General features: G+C 42.7%; 3 protein-coding genes across 4 annotated transcripts; 2 read left to right on the top strand and 1 right to left on the bottom strand.

The window, feature by feature from the left end:
* Positions 1-1,527: 1,527 nt before the first annotated feature.
* Positions 1,528-8,219, bottom strand: LOC139833188 (uncharacterized). Of its 2 annotated transcripts, XR_011748462.1 has the most exons (5): positions 8,090-8,219; positions 5,924-6,171; positions 2,607-2,726; positions 2,107-2,470; positions 1,528-1,808 (listed from the first exon to the last, which is right to left on the bottom strand). XR_011748462.1 is itself a non-coding variant. In XM_071823383.1 (4 exons), the coding sequence occupies exons 1-4, from the start codon at positions 8,101-8,103 to the stop codon at positions 2,448-2,450; spliced, it is 405 nt and encodes a 134-aa protein (XP_071679484.1). In that variant the 5' UTR covers positions 8,104-8,219; the 3' UTR covers positions 1,528-2,447. The 2 variants fall into 2 exon arrangements, 1 of the variants encoding a protein (XP_071679484.1); XM_071823383.1 differs by having other exon boundaries at positions 1,528-2,470.
* A 66-nt stretch (positions 8,220-8,285) lies between these two features.
* On the top strand, positions 8,286-11,567 carry LOC127323939 (bet1-like SNARE 1-1). Its single transcript, XM_051352048.2, has 6 exons — positions 8,286-8,439; positions 8,550-8,626; positions 9,915-10,062; positions 10,973-11,029; positions 11,106-11,165; positions 11,248-11,567. Exons 2-6 carry the CDS (start codon positions 8,613-8,615, stop codon positions 11,335-11,337), a joined length of 369 nt encoding a protein of 122 aa, XP_051208008.1. The 5' UTR covers positions 8,286-8,439; positions 8,550-8,612; the 3' UTR covers positions 11,338-11,567.
* A 10,293-nt stretch (positions 11,568-21,860) lies between these two features.
* On the top strand, positions 21,861-23,453 carry LOC127323836 (AT-hook motif nuclear-localized protein 20). The gene is made up of 2 exons (XM_051351949.2): positions 21,861-21,984; positions 22,242-23,453. Exon 2 carries the CDS (start codon positions 22,500-22,502, stop codon positions 23,283-23,285), a length of 786 nt encoding a protein of 261 aa, XP_051207909.1. The 5' UTR covers positions 21,861-21,984; positions 22,242-22,499; the 3' UTR covers positions 23,286-23,453.
* Positions 23,454-25,849: the final 2,396 nt, after the last annotated feature.

Here is a 25,849-nt window from a genome sequence, read left to right as displayed (position 1 = left end):
GTATCATCGTCGTACTGAATAATAGATAGACCCCCATCCATAGGATAGGGAACCACCCCTCCAATTTGTTCATCCACCTTTGCACGCTCAATAAATTCATATCCATATAGCTCTCGCGCTAGACTGGAACAGTGTTATACCAAGAGAAACAAGACTTTCATCAACTGTGGAACAAATCACAGCTAAAATGTGGAAAAAGTTAGCGCTCGTAAAATATTTCATTACTATAAGAGGAATACATTTTAATATAAAAATGGAACAAGAAAATAAAAATCATGACAAATATATGAATCTGACTTAAAATGAAAAGGAAAAGGGAAATACAAAAAATGGAACGAAACATATGAAACAGAAAAATTGAAGAAAATAGAAAGAAATGGGAAAGAAACATGCGAAAAAGTAGAACTAAGGGTAACAAGAAATAAAATAAAAAATGATGAAATAACTAATCTTTGTCAAAACAAGTAGTCCTCATCAAACAAAAGAAAAACAACAACGGCAACAAAAACTAACAAAGTTGTTGATGAGGGCCAAGCCCACAACATTGAACTCTTAAGTTGTTGATGAGGGCCAAGCCCACAACATTGAACTCTTAAGTGAAACTTGTGCACAACATCACGCACGCTGGGATGCTACTATTCACCACTCAAGGCGGGAGGGATAGCGTCCTGTGTGCGGTGCTCTCTTCATGGGCCGCTCCCAATGAGGCACAATAACAAGATGCGAGTCTAGCTCATTTGGTTTGGTAAGTAGATGAACTCAGACACTTAGGTTTAAGTTCTCAAAGATGCAAATTTGGATTCTTATAATTTTTTTAAAATTGCTTTAGGGATTTTCCCTACCGTATTTTTTTAAATGATGTACAATAAAAGGAACTTCTTTTAGAAAACTTAGGACCCTCTTGTCATGCCATTTTTAATACCGAACGGAGCCGGTTTTAGTGTGGACTCGGTAGGTCCATAATAATTACCCCTGATTTTGACTAAAATATAGGAAACCAAGCGGGGCCTTATTTTAAATATAGGTATTTTTAAATTTATGAATATTTTTAAAGTGTGAATAATTTATCCATCTGATATTTTTAAAACATAATATTTCAAAATCTGAGTATTTTTAAATCATGAACATTTTAAGCCAAAAACAAACAAAAACCAACGAAAAAACAGAAGCTGGAAACAACTGCCACGCTAAATGGGCTGGCCCAGCGCGAGCGGCCGTATGAGCCGAGCTCAACGCAGGTCACATTAGGCGGCAAATAGAGTTTGCCCGCACCAGGGAGCATTCTCCATGATTTGCCAACTGAGATCATATATTAATGAGCCCACATAAACTAATGTTTGATGGGCTGAACTAATGTTACGTATAGATTCTTGAACTATTCCCTTGTGCGCTTGTGCTGCCTTTTTCAGAGGATAACACAAAATGGCAGTAATACACAGTAGATCTTCTGTCATTCAGTTCATTAGAGAGAGAGAGCGCACAGCTATTCGGCAAAACCCGGTTTGCAGTTACCTGGAAGCAACATCATTCAGCAAACAGTTTGACTGATTCGAGAATGGCGAGAATTAACACGAACCCAACAGTCATATCTTGCCTAACAATTCTTCTAGGCAGGCACACGGTCCTCAAATAACAGGAAGAACGAAGACAGTAAACAACTATTGTCCCTGTTAAAAAAGAAGTAAACAAGCTGTCCATTATCATCAGGGGTATCGGTTCTGCACTTCACAGGGATTCCAGCAAGCAGCATGCATTGGTTCTTGCACAGCACTTTCAGTTCTCCAGCTCCACGTGTACACTGCCCACAACTTAACAGATGATAAATAAGAAATATATTAGCTTTCAAGTGTCACATAATCACACTACGAGCAACCGGACAACATAGACTAGGCTAGGGAGGTCAGAGCTGCTGCTGTTGATCCACAGCGGGACAAGAAGCAGTTAGTGTCTACAGCCCATATATGGCCAGTCAAGATTGCATGCGTCCGGGTTGCTTGAGCCGCTAAGCAAACGCCCACAAGATGCTTACATGGTATGGCCAGTCAAAGAGACCTACCCACTCTTGCGGCATGGATTAATGCAGGCAATGCAACGCAAGTAGCTTACTTGAGCTCTTTGTATGCCGCATGTGCCGTGGTCTTCAGCTCTACTTGAATCCAAGCTAGGTTGCTCCATCGCCATCACCAACATGAAATAATATTTGGCATCAAATCAGCCTCTCGAGCTCATGGGGTTCGGAAGGAGGCATCAAATCAGCCCCTCAAGCTCATGCCTCCATGTAAGTCAAGCAAGCATGTCTCTGTCCTATGCTGAAAATGTAAATACTAGCTCACCTGTTTACAGTAATGGCGCCAATTAGACAGCCGTGTAAAAACCAGCAATGCACCGGCTAGAGGGACGAAAACGACCTGACCTTGCTGTGGCTTGCATTCCTCCGGCAATGGCAGTCAAGGGGGCCCTGAGGTGTTCCCTGCAACAAGCAAAGAGTAAAGAGTGTGCGACCAGGAAGCAGTAATAACAGGTCGGTGCCAAGAGTATGCAGATCTCATAGATCGATCTGGACAGCAAGATGTGTGATCGGACGGTTGGAAACAACTAGCACATACGTATAGCTTGAACCCAGCGAGAGGAATGGAGGAGCCGGAGAAGAACTGCCTCCTGGTTTTCGGCAAGGATGATTGAGGCACGAACACTTGTTTTCTGCAAGATGTGCCTCAGGTGGAGCCCTGCATGCAGAGGTTGAGGAATTTATTTTGGACAAGGAGATGATCAGCATGACATACCAGCCATCAGTCTTAACAAAGACCAGTGATACTCATATAAGCACATACTTACAGCTAAACATAAATTTAGGCTGGCTAATTGCAGATTACTCCCATCTTAGTCATGAAGTGGTTAGTCAAATGAAGAGTGCAAGACAAACGGATGTCCTTTCTGAATGAATGACTATAGCAATCATGCACACACGTGCACTGTGGGTGTGATCTGTCTATCATCTTGACACTTGACCGGTCTTCAAGTAAGTACAAATCATCTGCTACACAACTGCTAGTTAATTTCGTGTGTGCGTACAGTTAACTCTAGCTTACAATATTTCTCTCTTTTTCTTGTCCTATAGTGCATCTTCGGATGGTGACAAATTTGACCACCAACAACATTCCGTGAAACGAGCATTGAGCGGCACCTGACGTTCACATTTCAATTCAGACAAGAATAATAAATTTCGATGATATTGTTAGCTCGTTATTCTATTATGGTATTATTCTGACTATCTGTATTGCAAATTTCACTCTTCACATAGCAATGGCGGCAATGTGTAATTTTCACTCCCTCTGTCTCACAATTTAAGATGTTTTGGCAAGCTAAATTTTTTGCTTGCCAAAACGTCTTACATCTTGGGACAGGGACTCAGGGAGTAACAAGTAATGTGAAATTTTGGATTGGTGAGTTCGATAATGCATAGCCGATTTCTCTTCTCACCATGGAAAAACGTGATAAGAGGAACCATATCTGTTAACAATCAGCTTATAGTTACAGCAGAATACACATACAACTCAAGCCATTCAGCTTAACTGGTAGGGCCGGAGTGGAAGATTACAACTCATAATCAACCATCTTGTTACCTTTACAAACATCAACAACAGAGTCTTTTGTCCCAAGCAAGTTGGGATAGGCTAGTATGTTACCCTTCTATCGACTAATTTTTCGTAATATAGTAAATGTCATTAGGTGGTTTCTAACTGCTAACGCGTGCTATGAACTTATGATGTCCCACATAAGCATTCTCTCCCATCTAATTCACACACCAACAGGGACATGGTTAGTCATGGAGGACCCAAATGCCTCCACCTTATGAGAAAACATGATGCATATGATGGTAGTAATCATGAATTATTAAACTAATCACATATGGTACTAACAGATCAGCATGTAATCATAAAGCTCCAGAAATAATAAATGATTTCCAACGGTTCCACTTTTAAGTTCCCAACTCACTGACCACTTCACTTGGTTCCCTGCCCTTCTCTGAACTCCAGAGAACATGATGATGCATGCACACATAATAACATACAGTTTGGGCTTTGAGGGAAAAGAGTTGCACGTGGGTCTTTTGACTCTTCTCATATATGTATGCATATCTATTTTGAATTTTTGGGTCTTTTGACTCTTTTCATTTGAATGAAAAACTTCGTGTTGAGGCACTATCTTAAATTTGGACAAATATCTTCCGGTAAACAAATTAAGTATTGAGTTTAAGGCATAACAGTGCTTTAAAGAAAGAAGGGGTAAGGTAAAATAAACAGAACAGATGAGATTTTTCATGTTGTGAGGTAATTTATGCAGCAATGTAAGCTAAATGTTGAGTTTAAGAGCATTTTGTTTTGCCAAGCTTTGAGTAATATATCGTCAGATAATAATTTTATATAGTACATGTTGCAGATTGCCATATTTTTTGGGTCTTGCACTTCTGGGCGTTCTGTGAGTACAGGATAATGAGTAAAAATTTAAATACCTAGAAAGACCAACTTTAATCAGACCAATCAAAATAATGTTTCCCTTATGGACCCTGTCAACCAACCCAGCAACAATACGTGTCAAATCAACTACCAATAAAGTACACTGACTTATGAGCTGTACATCAGCTGTCAAGTATGTAGAGAAGTTTTCATTCACTCTGGTTATCATTGAATCAAAAAGACCAAGTATTATGCTCTCTTTTTGGTAGAAAATAAACTTAATTCAACATTCATTGATAAGCTAATCAATATGAGCTAAAAGTATAATTAAACTCGAATAACCAGTACTGCAACATATTAGGAATAAGAAAAATAATAGAACCAGCTCAGCGAAAAGATCGACATTAGGAAGAGCAGAGCACCACTAATTGTGATTTGCTTGGTATACAGCAAAACTTAGTTGGGAAGAAGAGAAAGACACTAAAAGCAAATACACACCATTGGTTTGGCAGGTAGTGACTACAGATTACTTATTTTCAATTTGTATACTTATAATTATCTGTAAAGTAAAAACTTAATGTGGGTATGCTGCTTATTAAAGATTTTAGTGTTGTTATTTGCCAATATTGAAGTACTATGCATTGATGGAGGAATGCATAAATGCTAAAGAACCAGAAGAGAAGTGACTGATCAGTTCACGAAATCAGTGGAGCCTTGATGAGAAAAACACTCTATAAGGTAACTGCTGTTACTACTATAATTCCATGGAAACGGAACAAAGAATTCCACCTGCAAGGGCACAAAAGTAACTTTTTCTGTATGCTTTAGGCACAAGGAAACATAGTAGAGTAGAATAGAGATCCACAGAATCGACCTGTTAAGTCACATAGGTGGCACATAAGATTGATGGAACTGATTACTGAACCTAATCATGTGGCATATCTCTGACAAACATTAAGGGCAAGACGCCCAAACAATCTAACACGCACTTTGATATGAGTACAGTTCTATACCAAATATTTTTGTTTGACACCCTCCTACTAACATAATATCTCTCTTATTCCATCTATTTTGAAATATGTGTTCTTCTCTGACTGAACTTGTAGAAACACATGCTTAACATGCCACTTAAAGAAGAGTACCGTCTGCGGACTACATATGCATTTAGCGATCAGTAAAACAAATGTTCCATTAAATTTTATGTCGTTAGTGTAAGTATATAGAGTTGAAAAACAAGCAAGTAATGACTAGAAAGAGCAAACTTAAAATAATGGAACTTGCAGTCCACTAGGGAAACCAAGATGAATTAATTATTTGACAGACTAGGCCAATCACAGTGTTGGGCTGTCTATATAAATGGGAGAGAATGATCAACTGATGATTCATATATCATAAGCAGCAGGGAGTACGAATAAGACCAACACCAGCAAAAACAAGCAAACCAGGGATGACAGGACTTAGCTCACCGTGCGGTGCCTGCAAGTTCTTGCGCAGGAAGTGTGCCAATGGTTGCGTCTTCGCCCCATACTTCTCCCATGAGCAAGGAGCTGCACACTTTGCTGCCATCCATAAGGTCTTTGGGGCGAGCAATGCCTCAAAGCTCCTCACACATCTCCCTGCAAGTGATCGCTGCGAGGCTGCAGTCACCATGTCATACGAGGCACAGGCCAGGCTCTGTGATCCAATATATGGCTGCGTTGCGCATATATTTTCTCTGCAACAGCAGGTAAGCAGGTTCTATATTAGTATTTAAGGTTAATTCAGCTACTAATTGTAAATTAGTTTAAACCTTGAAGGATCATAAGAACAAGTTGTGTGAAAATTGTGCCTGATACACAACAATGAATCGAGTGCAAAATTGTAAGATGAACTATCATACTGTTATCATGCATAGCCTTATTAGTCATTTAGATAGTTCATGTAAAAAATAACTCACAGCATACACTGCAAAAAAAAAGGTAAGACTGACAATTCGCATTCCTTGATATATTTTGACAGGTGGTCAATCTGCAAGCACAACTGGAGTCTCTCAAAGCTCAGTCACCACAGGTGCACCGAGATGATTCTTCGATCTCAAGACATCAAAAGAACAACTGTGGAAACATATGTAGTCACTACCAGCAAGAAGAACAACTCCTTTTCCATCCAACAATGCCAAGTAATTCTTCAATAAAGAACGAGGATCAGTTATACTCTTCAACTGAGCACTTCACTTATACCTCAGACCAATCTGCGCAAGGGTATGAGACAGATTTATGCATGCCTGACTACAGCAGCACCAATCCTTCTTGCTCTGTGCAAGGATACCATGACATGGAGGACCTTCAGTCAGTAGCCTTCGCCTATCTCAACCAGGCATGACAAGACAATCGTTTTGGTAGTTACGTGAAGGATTCAAACAGTTTTTGTAACAATAACTTAGTGCGAATCAGTTTTATAATACAGATATTGAATTACTATAACAAGCAGAGTGATGATGTAGTAATTTTGCTCTTGAAAATGTCTACAACTCAAGCTGCACGTTCATAGTCAGTGAATATGACATATGGTTTCTGCAGTAGTACTGAAATTTATCGGGAGCATAAACAGTACATGAATTTTGACCCACAGAAAATAATTTTACAGTGAAATAATACAACATGGAAAAAAACGATAAACCTACTAGTACATTTTTTAAGTGATACTAAATTTTGGTTTTGATCTGGAAGTTGGATGCTCGGCCTACTAGAGGTGAAGAGATGTATATCTGCCGCAAGTGGAACTCAGTAGATAGAAGGCTTTTCAGTGTTAGAAGCAAACATCCTTGGCAACTTCTTTACTTAGTTTAAAGGATAAACCAGTGGTTGTGTCAAGTTGTTATTTCTGAGACTAAAATACAGCCACAAATCCACATCTTGTTACAAAAATAAATGACGCCTCAAAGTCGAGATGATAAAACAAGAAACATGGAGGCAGATTTTCATCCACTGCTGAGTAAGTAACAATTGAGCAGTCATTAAATCAACCAGGTTTATTTCAAGTTCCTCTGCCCCCTTTGTCTGAAGTCTGAACACACGTTTCAACTTAAATTGCAATATACTTTGACTCTATGTGCTACTGCTTATATGATCAGCAGGGTTCAGCTTTATGAGTTACTCCCGTTCATTACATTATGTCATGTTGCATAATTCACTCTATTTGGAATTCCTACTTCAGATGTTCGTGAGTTCGTCGTAGAATGCCGAGAACTGAAGACGGGACATAGGTGTTCTGAGGTTTTCGCTTCGATAATGCGAGAGAAGGGGACCAAGATAATGATAACAGTATGCAAAGCAGTAGTTGGGGAGCGCCTTTGCTTTCTCATTTCACAGGTGAGAGATCGTTTGCACAAAACAAAGCTAGCCTTGGCCGTTGGGCAGGTAACTGCACATCAAGTGCAGTCATGGAGTAGCAATTGCTATTTGCAACAACAACAAAAAATCCATCACGATGAAATGAGTAAAGCTGAAGGATGCTAAAAGCTTCAGATGATGTGATACTTGAGGCAGCATACGGCCCTTGCGCCCATCGTCGAGCAGGTCTTGTGCATGGAGACTGGGGACTAATACGTCGTAACGGAACGGTGTACGTGTTTACGAGATTGGTGAACGTACCTGGAAGTTTCCATCGGGCGTCGGGCAGCGTTGGGGGTGGCTTAGCAAGCTGCCTGGCCTCTCCTCCGGCGCCGTCGATCACCGGAGGCGGAGCCATGGCCGTCGTCTGTGCTGCGGGCCGAACAGGAAGGTAGGGATGGGCCGTAATAACTGATAAACAACGGGTAATGGGCCAACAATATACTAGGGCCGTGAAGGTGTGTGTGTGAGAGGCACTACCAGTTCTCAAAAGAAAAAGAAAAAAACTACTCTTCAATAAAGGGAGTACCAGTTCTGTTCCACCTCCACTGAGATCTCCCTCCTCGTCTCGTCGGCACCGGCACCGCCACCGCCAGACCTCTCCCCGCAAGGTTTGACTCCGCGGCGAGAATTCCCTAATCCGTGGCTAACTTTCTCCTTTTAGAAATCGCGTTTGATTCGCTTATTCCCTTGGTTAACTTTCGTTTGTGCGATTTCACAGGTTTAATTAGTAAGATTACATCCTTCTTGTCGGTCGGGTTGGAACCGCGCGCACTTCATCTCGATGAACTCGAGGAGGTGAGGATCTTGAACCCCGAGGATCTACAGTTACTGTGCCTCGCCGTTGTTCGCTAGCGAACGGATTGTTACTGCTGGATGCTGCTATGGTTGATTTATGTCTGTGCAATTTTGCGGTTGGGAATGTGGTAGGTTTTGTTTGCGCAACATTTAGGGCATGTCTGTGGCAATCCGATGCGGCTCAACATTTATGTGCCAACCCGATGCAATGTGGTTTACATCCTCGTTAGATTGATATGCTCTGCCGAAATGTTGTATGCTTTACTGAAAGATGGTAACATGGAACTGGGCATCGAATAACTGAAGAACTTATCTGAATGTTGCTCCTTTATGTATGCCGGATATTACCGATGAGTTTGTGACTTCTGTAGCGCTGGTTAATGAATTTCCATCTTCTGTTACCACATATCTGTAATTCCTTTTCGTAGTCACGTTAAAGATTTGTGCCTCATTGAACTAGAGTAGAAAAACAACCAGTTACAAGTACATGACGCACAAGAAAGGAGGGGCCGCTCCAAGGAGTTGGCCAAGAAATTAGAAGGGGAACAAGTACATCTCTGTTGAACAATTTGAATTCTTCATGCTTCTTTGATTATGTTGTTTTTCTTTGTTTCAAGGATATATTCTTGAACATGGAGTGTTGTCGGTCTCACTCTATGTAATTGTTTCATATTCTTTCTCTGGTTCCATGCCAAAACCAACTAATGGCTTCTCTGGGCAAGAAAAACAACTACTGGCACAAGCATCCTCATACTAACTGACACATTCAAATAGTTTTGATCTACTAGTCATAGCTCCCTATGAAAATTGCGGCGTGAGTAGTTGCCTACCATTTTTAGCCTTACTGTGGCCTTGGCATGGCTACCTACTCTTATTCTTAATAGAATCCATACGGCTCATGCCTTCCACAAAAATATGTTTGTTTTTTTTGTGTGTAAACCAAGATAGAAGTTTATGCCAGCAAACTCGTCTTAGTTCTAACTAGCATGCTTACCAGCATGACCCTTTTCTTCAGTGACTAACAGGGTTGTTCTTCCATTTCCCAATATATATGACTCATTTTCCTTCTGTTTGATCATTCGAGTCGATCAAATGACTTTCTACACAAACAGGCCAGATACAACGAAATTTTGATTAGTTTTCATGTTATAGCATTCATTACATCCATGAAGATTTAATAAAAATGAAGTTCCAGATAATTCTCAGCATGGGGTAGCAGACACAACCAGTTGCGTTGTTGCGAAGTATCTGCACTTGAAGTAATGGGTGTTTATTCATTATTTTGTAGGGATTTTCGCAGCCACAGAAGTGCTTTATTTGATGGTATTGAAGAAGGTGGTATCAGAGGATCGGTATACTCGTCTCGTGAAATTAATGAGCATGAGAATGACCAAGCTGTGGACAGCCTACATGATAGAGTCAGCATTCTCAAAAGAGTATGTAAGCTGTACTTCATTTCTTCTGATGCCTGCTTGACACAGTGAATTAATTATGGTGCCTACATGATAGAGTCAGCATTCCACCATGATTTTAGAACCTTTGAAAGCAAGAACAGGAGACCCAGTGGAAACTACAAAGGGCCAAACTCTACATTAGTGGAGATGCTTTGTTGCAATTTTGCTCAGAATTGACTTTAACCATTTAATTATATGTCCTGCAGCAACAAAGGAAACTTTCATCAAGATGGTAGAAAGATGTAAAGCTTTGACATTTGCTAAAAATTACAGTGTATGTACCAACTATTAGATTGACTAGTTTTGAGGCTTAGCTTGAATGAGTGTTTGCACTTTTGTATAACTGTACTAATAGTACACTGCATATTGTTAGGCAAGGCATCTATGACTGGTATCTACAAAAAATTGAACAGATCTTTTTTACTCTTGAGCATGCATGGAAATGCATGTCATTTTCATTAGAAGGGGTCACCGAGATGGCGCAAACCAAGTACATCCAGCTGAAAACGAAAACAAGCAAAAGAAAATAAAAGACCAAAGTAAAGAGAAACTGTACCAAAGCAAAATTTATAAGTCTACTTCTTGCTGGGACTACTAGGACACTAGGACACAGATCTCATTTATAAGTCTACTTCTTGCTGGGACTACTAGGACACAAGATACATGATCTATCTGTGATATAGGATTAACTAATACATACTGCATTTAGATCTTAGAGACTGCACTTATTGGTGTATTTCGCTATCTGGTTGGCACCTCATATGGATGTTGATCTCATTCTGTGGTGCATCATTCGGCTGTGAAGATTCCGTGAATGCACCAGATCAAAATGTGTCTCAATCTTTGGTGCTAGGTGTTAACACTGGGTTCTCTGAATCTATTGTCCTTTCAGTTGACAGGCGATATTCATGAAGAAGTGGAGAATCATAACCGGATGCTGGACCGGATGGTACTTGCTTCCCCTAACATGACTATTTTCCTTTTCAGTAGCAGTATGACACCCTGATACATTCTTTGCTGTTTAGGGTAATGACATGGACACCTCCAGGGGATTTCTTTCTGGCACTGTGGACAAGTTCAAGATGGTAAGTATATCCATGTCCCTCTCTGCAGATCAGCCTACCCCTTTCACTATTTGTTATCCTCAACAAGAACTTTACGTGATAGGTTTTCGAGACAAAATCAAGTCGCAGAATGGCTACCATGGTGGCCTCCTTCATTGCCGTCTTCTTGCTTCTATACTACCTGACCAAATAGATGCATAGCTTGGTCCTTCATTTCGGTAGCTTGGTCATGTTGCTTGCAGCGCATGCGCATGCAGTGTATATCACTATATTTGCCTGACTATGTGGTGTGATTTACATTGGTAGATCTTCTCGAACTGTCGATCATAAAGCTAAGTGCTGCTCATGCCACGCACAGTTTCTCCAGACACACTTGAAGATGTTCTGAAGCCTTGAAATCGAAGATGTGCTATGAGGGTGATATATGCCCTTGTTGGTGCTGCCGCATCGGCACCAAATTCCGTCAGGATTCGCTATGAGGGTGATATATGCCCTTGTTCTTTCTGAGAAATCGCATGCATGGTATCAGATTAATTCGGCAGCGGGAGATACTCTTTGTCCTACTAGCTCGGTGCTGTCTGGTTCCGCTGCGATGCAAGTGGGATGCAAAATGTCAAACGGTCGTGGTGTTTTGCTGCGTTGCGTTTACTGTGATGGCGACTCGACGTCCGAAGGGAAACTGTGTCCATGCCTAACCCGACGACCCCAAACAGAGCCACAACTTCATCTTTTTTTTTACTGTTTGTTGTTGTTGTTATGTTTGGTCCAAACTGACCTGACCTCTCTCCGAAAAAAATGGCCTGACGTGACATGAAGACAAGTATTTTTTTAGGGTGCAAGCAATCAACAGGTGCCATCGAAAATTCGTTTCTGATCTCGAGCGTAGATGCTCATGATTTGTAGACCAATGGCGTTCAACACACGTATTCTGCCATGTATTCTGGTCGTAGCTTTTTTTTATTGGAAGACAGTTCACTGGGCCCATTTCAACAGAAATATCAATGCCTGCTGCTGCCATGCCTTCTAAGGGCATCTCCAGCGGCGCGACGCAAATGGTCGCTGAGCGACCGTTTTCGTCCGCCGTGACCGGAAATGCGTCAGGGGCCTGTTCCAGCGGGGCGACGCAAAGTGACCGGGCCGTCCGCGGAGACGCAAACCTGGCCCAAATATGCGCCAGGTTTGCGTCGCGGCGGACGCTCGGCGGTCGCTCTGAGTGTCCGCCGAAAAAGACGTAGGACCCGCGCGTCAGTGGCTGGAGGGCGATATTATTCCAGCCAATGGCCATTCCCCCGCGCTAAATTGGAAACTAGACCGACGCGAGCAGGCCAGAAGCGATGGACGTCCTCGCCGCCGCAGCTACCGCCATGGATGCGAAGCAAACCCTCGCACCCGCCATTGCTTTGACGCAGAGCATGGAGAAGATAATGGCCGACAACCGTGCCGCCATGGCTGCTAGGGACGAGAAGAGGCGTCTGGAAAAAGAGGCCGCAACTGCCATCTACCAGAACCTCGCCAAGGAGGTCCTCGATGTCCAAAGGCTGGACATCGAGGCCAAAAAGGCAGACGCCGAGGCCAAATTGCGTGCAGAAGACACAAGGATCATGCTTGCCGACTTGAGCGGCGTCGACGACGACACCAGGGCATGGTTAATGAAGAGGCGCGCCGAAATCCGCGCGTGAGACGCCTGATCGCCGGCGCCGGCGCCATGCGCCCAACACCTTGGCCTCCTTTTGGACTTTTTTTTATTGCTGTTCAGGCCTTGTTGTGCCCCTTTTGCTCCAATTTGCGCCGTACGAGCTGCAAAGTGTGATGAACTTGTTTCAGCCCTCAATTTGCGGCTGTAATTTCGTGCAAAGTCGATGCTATTTCATGTTTTTTGAATTCCGGCCTGCGCCCAAAATGCGTCGCGCCGCTGGAGCCAACCCCAGACGCAAACAGACACACGACCATTTCCCCGTCCGGCAGGCGACGCAAACGGACGCCCGCGGACATTTTGGACGTCCAAAATGCGTCGCACCGCTGGAGATGCCCTAAACGAACCAAACACAACACTGTATCATTTATGTGGAGGGAGACTTCATACGCAAACCATGCAGCAGCAGCAGGCACGCGAAGCCACCCCAATCAGCGCATGCCATGCAGCTGCAACCACCACGGGCTGCCATATCCTGGCCGCCCTGCAACCCGCAGGCCGCAGAAGTTCTGAAGTTGTCGCGGTCGAGCCACTGCAGGCTGATCAATATGCTCCTCTCGTGGCGCCTCTTGCACGTCCGTCAGGCCTTGTTCCACCGTATCCCTTTCTACCATATCTCTCTCACTCTTTTCTGCGCGTCGTATTTGTCCTAGAAAGACCTGACGTGCACACATCCCAGTACAAATGGACGGTCCATAAAAAGGGCTCATCTGAGCTCGGGACTAAAAACGCCCTACCCAGGTGCCATGGCCAACTTAACTTGTACTGTGTGCTCCTCCTTGATTAGTAGTAGCTCCTACAGTGTAGAATAGATTATTACAACTTTGGTAATGTGTCCTCCAGCCCGTACGTACACAGTTTAAGTACAATTCGGTCATGCTAAGGTTATCCGGTGGATGTAGTCGCTCCTATATAAGCAGTCCACTAGCTACTCTCACTTTTCATCTCCAATTCCAACTCCTTCTGACCATTCACAACTGTCGGGAGGTGTTTATACTTATCAATAATCACTCTGATCTTGAAAGCTTTGCAGCAAAAGAAGCACTGCTGGATGATGTGATGCTAGTCGATTCGATAGCACTGCAAGTGATGGATGTCACACCAGAAAATAAATAAGAGGCACGAATAAATAAATAGGCACAATGGTACATGAGGATTAGCACGATTATCCGTATTGATATCCTCCCCTCTTAGTACACTTCTAGTCCTCGCAGATCTGTACTACATGGCAGAGAAAGTTGACATTGCACTATTATACATGTGGCTACACCCTCTATTTTCTCCGTTAGGGACTATAAGGAGACTTATTTATTATCCTTTCTCATTTAGTGTGTTATAATTGAGATGCACAATAAACGAAGAACGAAAAGTAAAACACTGCAGGGGACACGAGATTTTAACGTGGAAAACCCTTGCAACACACAAGGGAAAAACCACGGGCGCCAGCCTGCAAAACTTCACTATTTTGGTGGTGTTTACAAACGCCGTGGGTGTACAATGATGCGACAAAACCCTAGCGGCGGCTTACAGGGAATATATGTAGACGGTCCCAAGCCTACCGGCGACGGGCCTCGCTCCGCTCGTCAGAAGTTAGCCTCTTCTTGGAATTTGGATCACAATATAACATAGTGCATCCTCTTTGTTTTCTCTCTTCTCTCATTCATGTAAAACTATTGATGCGTACACTAATTAAAAATAAGGAGTAATTTACTTTCTTAATCCTAGCTAATTGGCCTTCAGGTCTTAGGACATGTACAAAAGGATGAAGTCAGTCTTTTCTTAAAGTTGTTGTGTTAGATTTTTGCTAAGCTGAAGGAGAGAGAATGAAGAAAGAGAAAGATGCTTTCTCTTAGCAAAGGATGATCTCTTGAAAAATAAGAGAAGACTTAAAACGCTTTTTAAGTAGAAGCTGAGCCATTACCTGCTAGCATATCTCCCCACCAGGACTCCCCCCAAAGCAAAGCGAAACCCGTTCTTTAATTCAATACCTAGAGACGCTCCAGTCTATTTTCTCCATTGTACCACATATCTTCCCTTAGCAACACAATTTTTTACTATAAATTAATTATTTTTTATTAATTGTAAGAGATGACAATAAGAGATAATGTATTGTGTGACTTAAATCTATCGTCTTCTTAGATTATATGGAGGGCTAAGACTTAAGAGGACTTCTCTACCATTGTATATGGAGGGTGGCTAAACGGAAGCCGGCTACATATAGCCCTTTATTCAAAATCACATTTTTAAGTTTCAAAAAAATCTGAAAAATAGTTTTTTTTTAAACGGAGGCAAAAGCTTTACCTCATCCATTAATTAAGAAGAAAGTGCCCAATTTTTAGGAGAAAATTGGGCGAAAACCAACAACGCACACTGAGCACCTCGGCCAACCTGGCTACCCACACAAAGCACACACGCCATCGAGAAGAAAGCCATCGTTGAGGATGCCATCGAGCGTCATCGTCATCACTCCTCCACGAGCCAGCGATTCCGACTTCGCCTTAGACGACCACCACCGAGACCTTCGCCGCAAATGACATCGGAGCCCAAGTGGGCCTATGCCAAACAATCGACCCCCAAGCACGTCGAGGAGGAGGCAGCTCCGACTCCAACCGTGACCTTCATAGGAGAAAGTTGCACGCCTTGCACCAACGCAAGCACCAAACAAGTGGCATCATTGCCACAAGTCTCCTCGCAGCTCCGACTTCACCATCATGGTAGGGGTGACGAAGGACATACCGCAACTCCGATCCGCTCACCATTGTCATCGTTGCCACGCAGCCCACGACGCCAACACCAACCATCTTCCACGGGTCCCTTCGACCTAGGCAGCTCCAAATCGATGCCCTCAAGAGGGAAGACGACGCAAGAGCGCCGCCATCGACCGATCATGTCTACCGATCATGAAAAATAGTAGAGATAGCCAATGATCTCTAATATAAACGTGTAAAGTCTCAATAGGAACTACTTTATATTCTAGTCTACACAAAAAATTCACTATATAATTTGTCAAAATTTGTCATTTTAAGGCCTAGAGTACAAAGTGGGTTGCTTTGAGATTTTACATGTGCGTAGTACAAAATATTTGCTAGCTCTAGAATTTTATTTCAGATTTTTTTAAAAAATAGTAAAATAAAAATTACGAGTGTTTAAATATAAATGATTACATGTAGCTCGGCCTCTATTTCAAGTTGTATATGCTCTTATAATACCTCGTAGAGGTAGTACTCTAATCTGCCTACTGTCGACACCTGTCACTGACAGAGCTTATCTGTACCTAATTTAAATAAGTGGTGGATGACATTAGTTGGAGAGCTCTCTCTTGAAACCTGCATTAGACAATTAAACAAAGGTCCTAATCAAACAAAGCCAAGACAGGACCACCATTAGCCAGCCACAGGAATCTGTGCCCTTTTATAATCTGCTACTGGGAGCTGTCATTAAAGCTAATTAAGACATCTTTGATCCCCCTTGCACGCATCATTAGGAGCTTTGTATGGTCCTAACCAGTAAACTAATCACTCTAGCTGCGTAGCTAGGCGTTTGTTTTCTTCTGCCCATTGCAGCCTACACACGATCAGTACAGGTGTTGCTAGTAGCTAGCATGTTAGGCTAGCTTAGCTTGGGGGCTCTCCAAAGAAAAGGACTCACATGTGAGCATGTGTTCCTCAGCTATCGATTTCATGAGGATAACATTGTCCTCGAAGCCGCTTAATTTGTACTACTACCTGTAATTTGATAAGTGTACGTACAAATGAGCTTGTTATGCAAACAGGTTTGTCTTTTTCCAGTTGAACTTAAGAAATTCAGTGTTTAGCCGTCGTAGTTTGATTGATTGAACTAATTAAAAAACATGTTCTGCTCTGAAAAAAACATCAAGATTCATGGAAATGATTGGACTATAAGTGATGTGCCGGAGCTTGGATGCACGGCATATTATTATATATAAGTGATCCAATCTGATTAGACATTATATACTAACTATATAATGAGGTAGTACGTTTGACATTTACGGATGATTGGACCCTAATGACCGTTGGTTCAAGCCTCCTTTGTTTAATTCGTCCCTGATTAATTAAGTGCTGCTCCACTAATTCTAGCGCTAACCTGAAGAGAAGACGGCCCTCCGTTGACAGGTCAACATTGGACAAATAATTCACTCATCAACACTTCTTCAATGCTGAAGAGAATGCAATTTCGTTTAGGCAATATAATAAAACTTCCAGACCGGGCACGTCGAAGGAGAAGAGATAACGCCAATTGAGACCTACCGCCCATTTGGAACACGAAGTCGCCGTGCATGAATTTCACAGTGCTTATCAGTTTAATTGTATTGCATCCGTTTCGAAATGTAAGGCTTTTTAATAGTAGAAAGCTAGCATACATATGGATGTTCACTCACCAACCCACTACACGACAGATGCGCAGAAAACCCAACCCCTGATCTCCAACGCGTACTAAACCTCATTCTTCCTACGTACCTAAAGCTGATAGGAAACTAAAAGGCACATGCATCACCACTAACCTCAATTATCTGATCGAGCTAGGGCACAAATCCATGGCCAGTGAGCGTCTCATTAATCATTAGGCAGTTCCTAATATATTGATTCTTTTTTTTTTCGAAATGAGGATATAACCTTGGCTTCTGCATCATGATGATGCACACGGCCTTTTATTAATATAATTTAAATTAAGAAGTGTTATTACAACTCAAGCATCGTCAAGAATTAATACAAAAATCAACCCGCGAAAAAATATGAACTACTCTCAGTACACATCAAAGTAGTCTCCTAGTATGAGTGACGTCAGCCAGCCTGGCACCAAATATCCTGATCGACCATCTGGAGTCGTGTGCATCCAGAAACCATAGCATCCCTCTGTGCTTCCGGTGACAGGAGGGCCCAAAGCTGAACCCAATGAGACACCATATGGATAACCTGCAAGAAGTGAAAATTTTGTTTATTATTAAAAATAATATCGTTTCTGACTTTTCATATAGACCAACATAAGGCAGAGACCCCAATCCGGACTAAAGCCTTAGTTTGCCTATCTACTCCATTGAGCCAATTACCAAACATATTAGTAGTATTGGTTGGAGGTGGAAGATCATACGTGAAATTAACAATACGCCAAAGAAGTTTTGCTAAAGGACACTCAAAGAAAAGGTGTTGAATCGTTTCCTCGTCACCACAAAAGACACATTTCGTCCACCCATTCCAGTGTCGTTTAGCAAGATTATATTTAGTTAATAGAACCTTATTACTCATAAACCACATGAAAATCTTTATCTTTAGAGGAATTTTAACCTTCCAGAGATACTTTCTCAAAAAAGGGGTATGGTCACTAATAATATCCTCATACATAGACTTGACTGTGAACAAACCATTTTGTGTGAGATTCCAGACAAAAATATCCTTTTCTTCATTCAAATTTACCATCATTAATTTACGACACAAATGTAACCAAGAGGACCATTTGTTGCCATTCAACACCTGTCTGAAACTAATATTCAGCGGAGTTTGAGCTAACACATGAGCCACTGTTACATTTTTGTGAAGTACAATATTATACAAGAACGGATATTGCTGAGCTAAGGGAGCTTTTCCTAGACAAACATCTTCCCAGAAACGTGTACCCGTTCCATCACCCACTTTGAAGAAACTTCTGGAGAAGAAATCATCCCTAACCCCCATCAACCCCTTCCAGAAGGGCGAATCGGTAGGCTTAGCCTGCACCTCAGATAGGGTGTTCTGTCTTAGGTATTTATCTTGTAGCAATTTTTGCCATACTCCTTCTTCATTAAGAAGTTTAAAAATCCATTTACTTAATAAACATCTATTCTTAATTTCGAGCACCTTAATACCTAAACCCCCTTGATCTTTAGGTCTACAGACAATATTTCATTTCGTGAGTCTATATTTCTTTTTTTGTTCATCAGATTGCCAAAAAAATCTAGATCTATAAAAATCCGAGAGTTTCCTTACCCCAATAGGTATCTGTAGGAACGACAACATAAACATCGGTAAACTAGTTAAAACTGAATTGATAAGGACTAACCTATCACCATAGGACAGTAATTTCCCCTTCCAACATCCCAACTTGCTCTCAAATCGGGTTTCTACTCGATGCCAATCAGAATTCCTTAGTTTTCTATAATGAATAGGAATACCCAAGTATCTGAAGGGGAGTGAGCCAACGTCAAATCCAAAGATTTGTCTATATTGATCCTCCTATTCCTTGGCATTTCCAAAACAAAAAATCTCACTTTATGGAAATTAATTTTAAGTCCCGACAGCTCTTCAAAAAAACATAAAATTAATTTCATATTAACCGCCTTTTGTAAATCATGTTCTAAAAAAGGATCGTGTCATCAGCATATTATAATATTGAGATACCACCCTCAACAAGATGCGGGATCAGTCCTCCAACTTGACCATCCTGTTTTGCTCGTTCAATTAGGATGGCAAGCATATCCACTACAATATTAAAAAGCATTGGAGATAGAGGATCTCCTTGACACAACCCTTTTTTTGTCTAAAAATAATGACCAATGTCATCATTTACCTTAACACCTACACTCCCCCCTGAACAAACTGTTGAACTAGTCTACTCCACTCCGGAACGAAACCTTTCATTCTCAATGTTTGTTGCAAAAAGGGCCATTTCACTTTATCATATGCTTTTCTCGAAATCAATTTTAAACAAAACTCCATCCATTTTCTTATTGTGTAACTCATGTATTGTTTCATGAAGAATGACCACCCGTTCCAAAATATTTCTACCCAGCATGAAAGCGGATTGTGTTGGTTTTATGATTCTTGGGGCAATCCCCGTGATTCTATTAGTACCAACCTTAGTAAAAAAATTAAAACACACATTTAATAAACATATAGGTCTATATTGTTGTATCTGGACCGCATCTTCTTTCTTGGGAAGTAATGTGATTACGCTAAAATTCAGTTTGTAAAGAGGCAATTCCCATTTACTAAATTGATGGAATAACACCATTAGGTGCTCTTTTATTACTTTCCAGAACTTTTTATAAAACTCCGCCGGGAAACCATCCGACCCAGGAGCTTTATTAAGTTCCATCTGTGAGATTGCTTCATGCACCTCCTCTTCCGAAAAAGGAGCTGTCAAAATCTCATTTTCAGCAAATGAAATTTGCGGTATTGATTCTTAGTACTCTATTTTCTTTACGGGGAGATTCTCACTTCCTCCGTTGCATATTACTTCGCATATATGATTGGATCAAAGTCAAATTCTGTAATATTTTACCAGCTATCCATGATAAAATATCAACATACATATAATTAAATTTAAATAATATGATAGTACATTGTATTACGGTACTAATGGTATTACTTTTACTTTCTAAATAATAATATATTTTATATATAATTGGTCAAACTTGATAAAGTTTGACTTTGACTAAGCCTTATATGCTAATATGGAACAGAGAGAGTAGTACGCTGTTATAGGTTGTGGTCTATTTTAGGATACGGCTAAAAATGCATTGTGTTTTAAGTGATCATGCTTGAACAAGATTGGATAAGTTTTTTTTTAACTATGATCTCATGCTAGAGCCTCATGTTAGTTACTTAGTTAAGATACAACGTTGTTCTCTTTCCTCTCCTTACTAATAGTACGGCCTCAGCCATTTGTATATAAGAGTTTGCTAAGAACCAATGATTGAGGACGACCTTAGGTAAAAACAAAAATGTGTAGACCCTGGAGAGCTAGCAAATCAAATACTCCATTAAAAAAAAGCAAATCAAATACTCCTTCTATGTAGGAGCACTAGGCACTACCTAATTAGCTGATGCTACAAAACAACTACCGTACATTACTTAAGTTATTAGATGGTTTTTAGAGTTTACTGAGATTTGCATATAAAGAATCAGGGGCGAACCCAAGTGAAACTAAGGGCCACACTTGATTTTTCAAATTCAATATGTTTTGTTCATATCTCAAGAAAAGCTTTAAATTATGTAAATTTATACTAGATGTGCCCTTGTCATATGTTATGTCCCCACTCTAATTTATGTCAGGCCAGCCCCGTAAAGGATCACAGTAAAAATACATTAAGTAAACGGTTCTTTTTGGTAAAGGGTAGCTTTTACGAAAATTGACTATTTTTTTTCGATAAGGGGCGCTTTATTACTTATAAGGTTTTAAGTAATACATCCAGCCTCTGCATAACTAGGATGCACAAAGCCGTTTAAAAGGTCCACAAATCATCGATAAAAAGATACATAGAGTGATATAAAGAAAAGGCCAACTACTATGACGCTTCGTTGGCTTCAATCCTCCGATTATGCAGCCACCCATGTTGGGAAATAAACTAAGTGAGGTATATTTGGTATCTAAGTGAGGTAGTCTGTAAATGTGCATACCAAAACATAACATCAGAAGGACAAAAAAGAGTAGTTCTATGTATATGACTATTCCCATACGATTTTTTTTCCGGCCATTCAGATGTATTGAATCATCATTTTATCATGCATGGCTCACAATTAGTATGGTATGACAATCGGACACAAACCATACATCTTATGCAAAGAGGTTCCGCAGAAACAACTATCCTGGATCTGGATGTTGAGGTAGCTAGTAGGTTAAACTTCATCATCTCTTCCTCTATATAACATCTACATAACCATTTTTTGTTTGAGTGTTATAACCATATATTGAACACATATACAAGGGAAACGAGTCAGCGTGGACAAGAAAACAATAGATGTAACAGCGGGTGATTAACTAAATATTTTTGGTGGGTTCAGCCATCATGTTACCACTATAAACAATTTAGGTGTAGCCTCTGAAAGGTGAACATAGCCTTTTGCACCCTTCTCCTGTTCCTTTTCTTTTTATATTTCATGCTTGTACACATATTCCATGTGTGTACCAACTTGGAATAGAACAAATGCAAATAATAGTTAATCTACTTTCTAATCTAACCTCACCATCCCACAGTAGCTGGCTAAGTCTTCTCCCCCATATAAAGCACTCAAACATCAAAGTAAGGAGGAAACTGAAGAGAGCAGGCAGCAAAGTTACAAGAGGGGGTCGAGGTCGTCTCTATCGGGTCAGCTAGCCCTTCTATCATCGGCCGGCCGGCTGCTAAGCAAACTCAGCTCCGGAACACAAAAGGTACGATTTGATCTTTGTTATCTGCTGAATTCTCCATGAAACTATCCAAAAACTGGTGGCAAATTAAGAGTGTCCTGGATCGACCGCTATATAGTTCTTGGAGTTCGTTCATATGCCCAGATCATTGGAGCAAAATTAATATTTCGTTCCTCTTGCTTAATTTCTCTTGCTAGCTAGCTGCTTGTTGGTTAGTTATTATCCTTAATTTCTCTTGCTTATTTCTGTCATCTGCAACTTGCATGTTTCGTTTTGCAAAGGAGCTGAGCAAGAAACAAGAAAAGGGTCAAAGGCACACACAGATCTAAGTATAGAGTTTTAGCAGCTGTGTCTTTCCCAAGCTACAGCAATTGCTGAGGAAGAATTTAGTGGCCAGCAGTAGCAACTGTGGCAAGAAACCCTAGAAGGAGAAGCTGGCGAACAGGTGGTGGGACGAGGGCCGGCTCGGCCTGCCGGTGACCGCCGAGCCCTCCCTCGGCTCGCCGGCCGGCCTGAGCAATCACCTGGGCGGCCAGGAGATGGCGGCGCCGTCCAAAATCGAAGGCACCGAGCTGAGCGGCGGAAGCGGCGGGCCCGACGACGACCGCGGCGAGAACGGCACCGGGGAGCCCACGGGCGGCGCTGTGGTGACCGGCAACCGTCGCCCCCGCGGCCGGCCGGCTGGGTCCAAGAACAAACCGAAGCCCCCCATCTTCATCACGCGGGACAGCCCGAACGCGCTGCGCAGCCACGTGATGGAGGTTGCCGGCGGGGCCGACGTGGCTGAGTCCATCGCCCACTTCGCACGCCGCAGGCAGCGCGGCGTGTGCGTGCTCAGCGGGGCCGGCACAGTCACAGACGTCGCCCTGCGCCAGCCGGCGGCGCCCGGCGCCGTGGTAGCCCTCCGCGGCCGCTTCGAGATACTCTCCCTCACCGGCACCTTCCTGCCGGGCCCCGCGCCGCCGGGATCGACGGGGCTGACTGTGTACCTGGCGGGTGGGCAAGGACAGGTAGTAGGCGGCAGCGTCGTCGGGACGCTCACCGCGGCCGGGCCGGTCATGGTGATCGCGTCGACGTTCGCGAACGCCACCTACGAGAGGCTGCCTCTGGACGAGGAGGCCGAGGAGGAGGAAGCTCGAGGTGGAGGTCCTGGAGGGCCGATGCCTCCACTGATGGGGGGAATGCCGGTGGATCCGTCGGCGATGCCGATGTTCGGTGGCAGCTTGCCCCCAAACATGATGCCAGGGGGCGCCGGCGCCGGGCTGCAGCTCGGACACGAGGCGCTTGCATGGGCTCAAGCTCAGCATGCACGGCCGCCGTACTAACAATTCCGATGATCAAGCCGTTGGCTTAATTATGTAGAATGGATTGGTCGAACTGATCGATGGGTACAAATTAAGATTGTGCTATGTAGCTTGATTCATATGGTTCACACTGAAGAATTAAGCAAATATCTCTCTGACCAGGAGCTAATAAATGGCAGGTTTGTATCAGTGTTACACTTGTCTAGGGTAAGTGTTTAGATATTTGTCTAGCATATGATGTGAAATCTGTTTGCCTCGACTACATATATAAGAACTTCATCCCGTAGATTTCATCTACGAAGTGTTAATCGTACACTGCTTACTAGCTCTGGATCGGTCTCGCAATGAGGATATGTCCATCACTCTAAATACATATTTTTTTCGTGATTGTGTTGGACTAATTTTCTCTTAATTTTCATGCATGAGCGTGCGCTGTGTGTTCTGATCGTCTTTGTTTTAATTGGTGTGCAAGCACTTTCCCTTCATGCATACTGTGTCAATTCTTGTTTTGATTTCATGCATTAACCTCATCGGTTGATGGTTTCTCAAAGGGAAAATACATGGGTCCCTACTGCCTAGTGCTAGGAGTGAACTTTTAGATACTAGAGAGGATTCGTCCAGGAGTACGTGCAGACGGTGGTATGCACTGGTGACAGCTGGAAGATGGTGCATCTTGTGGTGGGTTCGTGGTTGAAGGCTGATGGTTCTAGTTCCCTACTCCGACATCGTCGTGAGTGGGTGCCAGTGCTGAAGTTCGATGGTGTGTCCAGGGACATGCTGCTCTGGTCTGATTCTTTCAACAGCAATGGTTTGTCCTATGGCAAACTACATTGGACGTTCGAAAAGCTGATGATCAGCGATGGAGCCGCGTCGAGCTCAGGTGAAGAGGTGATCTGTTCATTTTTTCCTTAGTGGCTGCTACGGTGGTGCCGAAGAAGATGGATAGGCGTTGGTTTGTCACATAGGTTTATCCTATCTTTCCAGATCTGTAAGATCGGTGTATACGTACTTAGTATCTCATCTTTTATTTATCAATGAGAATCGTATTACCATGCAAAAAAAAGATACTAGATTACCGGGAGTAGTAGGAAGAAGGGGTAGTAAGGATAAGTAAATGGGAGTGATGTTTTGGCACATGGGAGCATATGCTCCCTTTATTTTGAAATACATGTTAGATTTATTTTAAAATGTCAAAAAAATTGAAATAAAAATTTCGCACGTACATCTTCATGTGCTACACGCTCACAAAGTCGTTTCATAAAAAATCGACATGTCATGTGGCGTGTGTAAAAAAGACAAAATTAGGTGCTGAAACAAAGACTTGTCACAAGATAAATTTTCTCTTTTTCACTTAGACTACAAAAAATATCATTTTTTCGTGGAACTTGACGAATACACATATATTATGGAGATGTACATGTAAATTTTTTTATCAAATTTTTTTAACACTTGGAAATATGTTTTTATGGTAGAGGGATCATACGCACCCGGGAGCCGAATTGAGTTTCTGTAAATTAAGAAGGGAATTGTAACAGTGTTGTCACTTAATTACTGTAGGTTATAGGCAAACTATAACTACTTGGTGACTAGGTTTAGATGCCTAGTGGTGGTATCATAGTTAGTAATCATGCATAAGATATCCCAATCAAGAAAGCTCCCCGTCTCCCGACCCCTCCACCTAACCCTAGCCGCCACCCTCCCCATCTCATTCCTCACCGCCGCCGGAGGAAGCTGCTGGGAAAAGGCCACGCAGCAGACGGCGGTATCGGGGTCCTTCTCTATGGGTGGTGCCCCTTCATATGGAGGCGGCGGGTGGGCAGCGAAGTTTTGGTGGTGCGGTTCTGCGGATCCCTGGAGGCGATCTCGGTGCATACGGCAGTGGGGGGCTCACTCTACCCAGTGATGCCGCCCCTATAGCAATGGCCAGCGTGAGCGTCGATGGCTATAGGAGGTGGGGTGGTTCGTCCTGGCTACGAAGGTTGCCTGGTACCATGGTGGTGCCAGTGTTGATGAGCTAAGTGGCCATGGCCATGGTGTGGATGGGCATCATGGTGCAACAGCTCCGGTGATGGTGGCGGCACCGACCTCGTGTTGGTGGCGATCTAGCCGGTGGGAAGGCATCACTGCCGGTGAAAACTGAGCCCGACTTTGGTTGTGGCGAACAATGGTGGCGCCTGCTCGTCGCTACCTTCTTGAAGGCATCGTTGTTCAGCCTTCGTCTCATCACCCAGGCTGCTCTGGGTGAAACCCTGTGTTATATTGTGATCCAAATTCATCGCCGGTAGGTTTGGGGCCGAAGCGTAGTGGAGTTTGAAGTTAGCCCATGGGTCGTGCTCTGCAGGGACGCTTGCGAAGGGGGTGCGGGGCGCGGCAGCCCCCCGCGGCACGGTACGGGTCGTTGGCAGCGCCTATATATACATCTTGTAAGCCGCCGGCTAGGGTTGACCAGATTATAAGATAACCCACAACGTTTGTAAACACTCCCCGATATAGTGAAGTTTTGCTGGCTGGAGCCCGTGGGTTTTTTCCCTTCTGTGTTGGAAGGGGTTTTCCACGTTAAATCTTGTGTCTCCGATGCGTTCATC

The sequence above is a fragment of the Lolium perenne genome, chromosome 7 (assembly GCF_019359855.2).
Source record: "Lolium perenne isolate Kyuss_39 chromosome 7, Kyuss_2.0, whole genome shotgun sequence".
In the NCBI taxonomy this organism is placed as follows: domain Eukaryota; kingdom Viridiplantae; phylum Streptophyta; class Magnoliopsida; order Poales; family Poaceae; genus Lolium; species Lolium perenne.
The sequence above is the reverse complement of the archived record's forward strand: the minus strand, read 5'-3'. Positions and strand labels throughout refer to the sequence as shown.

Coding starts and splice junctions, on each gene's coding strand:
- LOC139833188 (XM_071823383.1), bottom strand. Junction 2,727..5,923: donor GAACTTGCAGGCACCGCACG/GTGAGCTAAGTC, acceptor CTCTGCATGCAG/GGCTCCACCTGAGGCACATC. Junction 2,471..2,606: donor TCGCTGGGTTCAAGCTATAC/GTATGTGCTAGT, acceptor TGCTTGTTGCAG/GGAACACCTCAGGGCCCCCT.
- LOC127323939 (XM_051352048.2), top strand. Junction 10,063..10,972: donor GAGTCAGCATTCTCAAAAGA/GTATGTAAGCTG, acceptor TTGTCCTTTCAG/TTGACAGGCGATATTCATGA. Junction 11,166..11,247: donor CTGTGGACAAGTTCAAGATG/GTAAGTATATCC, acceptor TTTACGTGATAG/GTTTTCGAGACAAAATCAAG.
- LOC127323836 (XM_051351949.2), top strand. CDS start 22,500: ATGGCGGCGCCGTCCAAAATCGAAGGCACCGAGCTGAGCGGCGGAAGC.